Source organism: Tupaia chinensis, unplaced genomic scaffold (assembly GCF_000334495.1).
Source record: "Tupaia chinensis unplaced genomic scaffold, TupChi_1.0 Scaffold149184_1, whole genome shotgun sequence".
Lineage (NCBI taxonomy): Eukaryota > Metazoa > Chordata > Mammalia > Scandentia > Tupaiidae > Tupaia > Tupaia belangeri.
Genome location: NW_006209032.1, coordinates 1,636,528 through 1,640,775, shown reverse-complemented (window position 1 = coordinate 1,640,775; position 4,248 = coordinate 1,636,528). Strand labels below are relative to the sequence as shown.

At 66.8% G+C, this 4,248-nt stretch overlaps 1 protein-coding gene across 1 annotated transcript in view; it reads right to left on the bottom strand.

Annotated features, from left to right (window-relative positions):
- The window catches only part of PLXNB1 (plexin B1), a gene marked incomplete in the record, with an annotated part of 39,138 nt that overhangs the window by 16,783 nt on the left and 18,107 nt on the right, over positions 1 to 4,248 (bottom strand). Inside the window, 10 exon segments of the mRNA XM_027769315.1 lie at positions 833 to 984; positions 1,132 to 1,304; positions 1,376 to 1,469; positions 1,751 to 1,873; positions 2,036 to 2,158; positions 2,261 to 2,938; positions 3,291 to 3,399; positions 3,469 to 3,577; positions 3,804 to 3,960; positions 4,212 to 4,248. Coding sequence (XP_027625116.1) covers positions 833 to 984; positions 1,132 to 1,304; positions 1,376 to 1,469; positions 1,751 to 1,873; positions 2,036 to 2,158; positions 2,261 to 2,938; positions 3,291 to 3,399; positions 3,469 to 3,577; positions 3,804 to 3,960; positions 4,212 to 4,248 — 1,755 coding nt within the window.

Sequence of the window (4,248 nt, the reverse complement as noted above, 5' to 3'; positions counted from 1 at the left end):
GCACACGCGCCCGGCGTGAGTTTTAAGCCACCGGGTCCAGGACACGAACCGCAGTCGACTATGTGGGAGTCCAGCGACATAGCCATTACACTAACTGCTGGTTCCCCCTAATTTACTTTTTTTTGAGAGAGATTTTTGCTATAGGGTATGTGCGTTTGCCAGAGAGACCAAAAAAAAAAAAATCACCCCCACCCCTGGGGGTGAGGGGTTATGGCCGCACTGCAATCCCTTCTCCTCCATTCTCTCGGGATTTTGGGCACGCACGCACATGTGACCAGTGTGTTTTAAGCTGCCAGGGTTGGGATTCGAACCATGGCCGACTATGTGGGAGTCCAGCGATATAACCATTATGGCCATCTGCTGGTCCCTTTTTGTTTGTTTGTTTAGAACAAATGAGCTTTAAAAAAAATAGAACATGCATTTTGTGCTCAGGGACAGGGTTTGCCCTGATGTGCAGCCAGGTCTGGGTCCTGCTGCTGTGGACACCTCCTTGTGACTGTCCTGTGTGCACCTCTGGGACTCTGCAACCATCTGCCAGGTTCCCATGACCCAGAACCTGGGGAAGCATGAGCTCCAGGCAGGCTGCAGGGGTCCTCCCCAGCGGCTGGCACCCAGCGGGGGTTCATAAAGGTCAGCTGAAGAGAAGGCCAGACCCCGAGCACAGCTGCCTGGGCAGAGGTAAGCAGAGCCACTGGTCGGCTCTGCAGTGACTGCCCGTCCCCAGCAGGCCTGTGCAGAAGGCCGAGGGAGATCTGGGGCTGTGGTGACCCCAGCACAGGGTGGCAGCATGCAGGGAAGAGGGCTGCAGAGCTCCGCTGGGTAGCTAGCTCACCTGCTGGAGACCTCGTACTGCTGGGTGTCCACTGCACAGGGCACCCCAGCCACCCTGACTGTGTGCAGCACGTCCTGCACACGCTGGCCCAGGTTCGAGCCCCTGATGGTGACACGGGTACCTCCGTCCACAGGCCCAGTCACTGGCTCCACCTGTTCCAGGACAAGGACTGCTCACTCCACCCACCCAGCCCTGAGGCCTGGTGAGGCAGCCTCGGCCGTCCCCGGGGCCCGTGCCCACGGGACCGCGCCCTCCCTCCGAGGGCGATGAGGAAGGGACGCCGCAGTGGTTCTACACACCGAGTGGATAAGGGGCGCAGGGCACTGGGCGGCCACGGCCTCCGCCTTGCCACAGGCCTCCCGGGCCACGCAGCGTGCCCGCTCCCCCTCGCACCACACACAGCCATACTGGGGCGCGGCGGTCTGGCAGCGGCTGCAGTCCCCGTGTCCCACGGAGCAGTCGTACAGGACCACTGTGGGTGGCAGCGACGTGTGAGGGCCAGGCCCTGAGCCCTGACCCGGCCCTCAGCGCCCGCCGGCTCACCGTGTAGCCCGTCGGCACTGTCCACGCGCAGCTGGCCGGCACGCCGCAGGAACAGCCCTGCCCGCAGTTCTGGCTGCAGGACCTCGTAGCTAAACTGGGGAGATGGGAGTGAGGTCAGAGCCTGGGGAGGACAGCCATGGTGCCCTGGGGGAGGTGGCCAGAGAAAGTTCCAGAACGGCCAGTTATGGGAGCTGGGGCTACTGGGCTGGAGGTGAGAGGCAGAACTAGAGCCCGGGGACCCAACGGGGTCTCAGGCAAGTGCTCAGAGCTGGGCTGCAGGGACCCCCCACAGGGAGTCCCTCCAGGCCTCAGGGTCAGAGCCCACAGAGGTCGGGAACCAGCCTACGGCAGCGCATCCCACCTACTGGTCCTTACCTGGTGCTGCTGGCATGTGATCTGGCACTGGGTGTCGGGAGGTGGCTCACACTCGACCCGGGCCTCAACTGCCACCTCAAGACCCTCTAGCTCCAACACACACTCGCTGTCCCCCGGGCTGTCCTGGGGATAGAGGACACGGCCAGGGCAGCTTCTGGAATATCTCCCAGTACAGCCTCAGGCTTGGGGCTGAGGCCTGGGTCACACCCTGGCCACCCCCCAAGGGCTTGCCAGGCTTGCATGGCGCCTGCCCACGGCTGAGGAGGCCACGCCGGGATCGCTCACCTGGAAGAGGCGCAGGTTCCGGCCCAGCAGCCGGACGCCGCGCTCCACGTGGACCGGCAGCAGTGCGGGGCCCTGAACGCTCTCCACGCAGGGGCAGGAGCTGGGCCCCCAGGTCACCTCCTCCTGCGGCACCACGGGCAGGGCAGTCTGCGGCGCCCGCCCCGCCCAGGCCAGGCCGCGTCTCCCCATCTCCCTCCCCAGGCTCCTTCCCGGGCTGGGCCTCACCAGCTCCCAGAGCCCGGGGCTGTCGTACTGGTAGTCGAGGCTGGACAGGATGAGGGGGGCGGGCGGGCCCTCGTGCTCCGTGGAGTCTCCATCACCTGAGAGGAGGGTGGAAGCGGAGAGGGCGGGCGCGTCACCCCCGGTCCACTCGTCCGCCTCGGGCAGCTCGCCGCCTTCTCTCATGAGCCAGTCCAGAGCAGGCTTCGTGGAGCCGGCGGCCCCTGGGAAAGTGGTGGCAGGAGCAGTGCCAGGGGGCTGGGCCAGGGCCACCTCCGAGGGCAGGACCTCAGGGCTAGGGGCTGCGGGCGGCACTGCTGCGGCCTCTGAAGGCGAGGGGTGAGCGGCCGAGAGGTCCTCAGGAGGGGCCGTGGGTCCAGAGTCAGGAGTGACAGGGACAGCAGTGCTAGGCCTGTTTGGGGGGCCAGGAGGCAGGGGCTCCTCATGGAGAGGGGACTCTGTAGGGATGGGAGGAGGGACGGGGCTGGGACCTGCCCACGGTCCCCCGGGGCTGAGTGGGGTAGGACTGGTCCCAGGTGGAACGTCAGGGGCTACAGCTGTGGAGGGACCCCCGGACTCCACGGGGAGGGTGTCTGGAGCTGGGGTGACCATGGCCCTGGGGGCTGTGGGTGGGGATTGGGTGGGCACGTCTCTGGCAGGAGGGGCTGGGGAGAGACGCGAGCTCTGGAGGGGAAGCAGAGACAGACAGGAAGGGCCACTCAGCGGGCAGGCGCGGGAGCAGGAGCAGCAGGCAGAGGGCACGTTGGGGGGAGGCAAGGGAAGGAGAGACAAAAACAGCCTGTTAATTCTCCCCAGGCGAGAGGAGCGGGCAGGCTCGGGGCATCTGCGCTGCGGGCCATGCGGGCCAGACCTCCCCTGCTTCTGGGCCAGGGTCCTCTCCCAACAGGTGGGACGCGTCGGCAGCCACCTACAGCCAGCGAGCCCGTCCCCCGGCGGCCCCGGATGGCCTCACGTGGGCAGGCGGCCGTCATGCCGGGAACCCGACCCGTGTGGCCTGGCCCGGAGTCACGCTCACCTGCAGGCTGGCCACCATGGGCCCGGCGTCACAGGAGGCCTTGTGTGTGCACACGTGCTGCCAGACACACCAGTTACATCCCCAGCGGCTGCTCACACAGGCCTGGCACCTACACAGAGGACGGCCATGGAGGGGCGGCGTGGGCAGCCCAGGGCCGGGGACAGGGAGAGGGACTCACTGCGCGGACGGGCGGAGCTCAGCGACGGCCACGCAGTCGTAGAAGGACAGGGAGGCGGTGGCGATCACCACGGCACCAAACCGGAGCTCCACGCTCACCGCGACGTGGTCTGCGGAGGGGAGGGCAGGGCCAGGACTGCGAGGGCGCCCAGCCGGCTGTGCAGGGGAGGGCTAGCGGGGGGAGGAAGGCAGTCCCGGGGCACCGAGTGGAGCCTGGTGGGCGTGGGGACCAGTGAGGGGCTCTGCCTGGACTCGCTCCTCACTCCGGCCACACCCAGAGGAAGACGCAAGCAGAGCGGGCTCCCAGGCCCTGGCCTGGCCCCTTCTCTCACCCACCAGCTCCTCTTTGCACCACCGGAGCCTCCCTGGGGTCTGGGGAGGAGCACACCACACCGGAACCAGTCAGCAGCGCAGGACTCCGATACTCCCCAAAGTGGCAGGAGTACAGCTCCCCTGGCCGCAGGGGTGGCAGGTCTGGCACAGAGAGGAAAACCTGCCGCGAGAGCCCAGGGAACCGTCAGGGCCTTCGGGCAGCAGACAGGGCTGTTTCCAGGGCACCCAACGAGGGTAGGCGCCAGCCGCTGGTCCCACACCTTCACTGACAGCCCTTGGTCTGGGTCAGTGACAGGAGAAATCGAGGCCCCAGAGGGACCTGTGCTGGGCTGTGGTGCCAGCGGACCTGACCCCAAAACCCAAGCTCCAGCACGCCCAGAGCACCTTGGGGCCCTGCCAACGCGCCCTCACCTCCCTCCTCTCCGCTCGGCTGATGTTGGTGGGACTC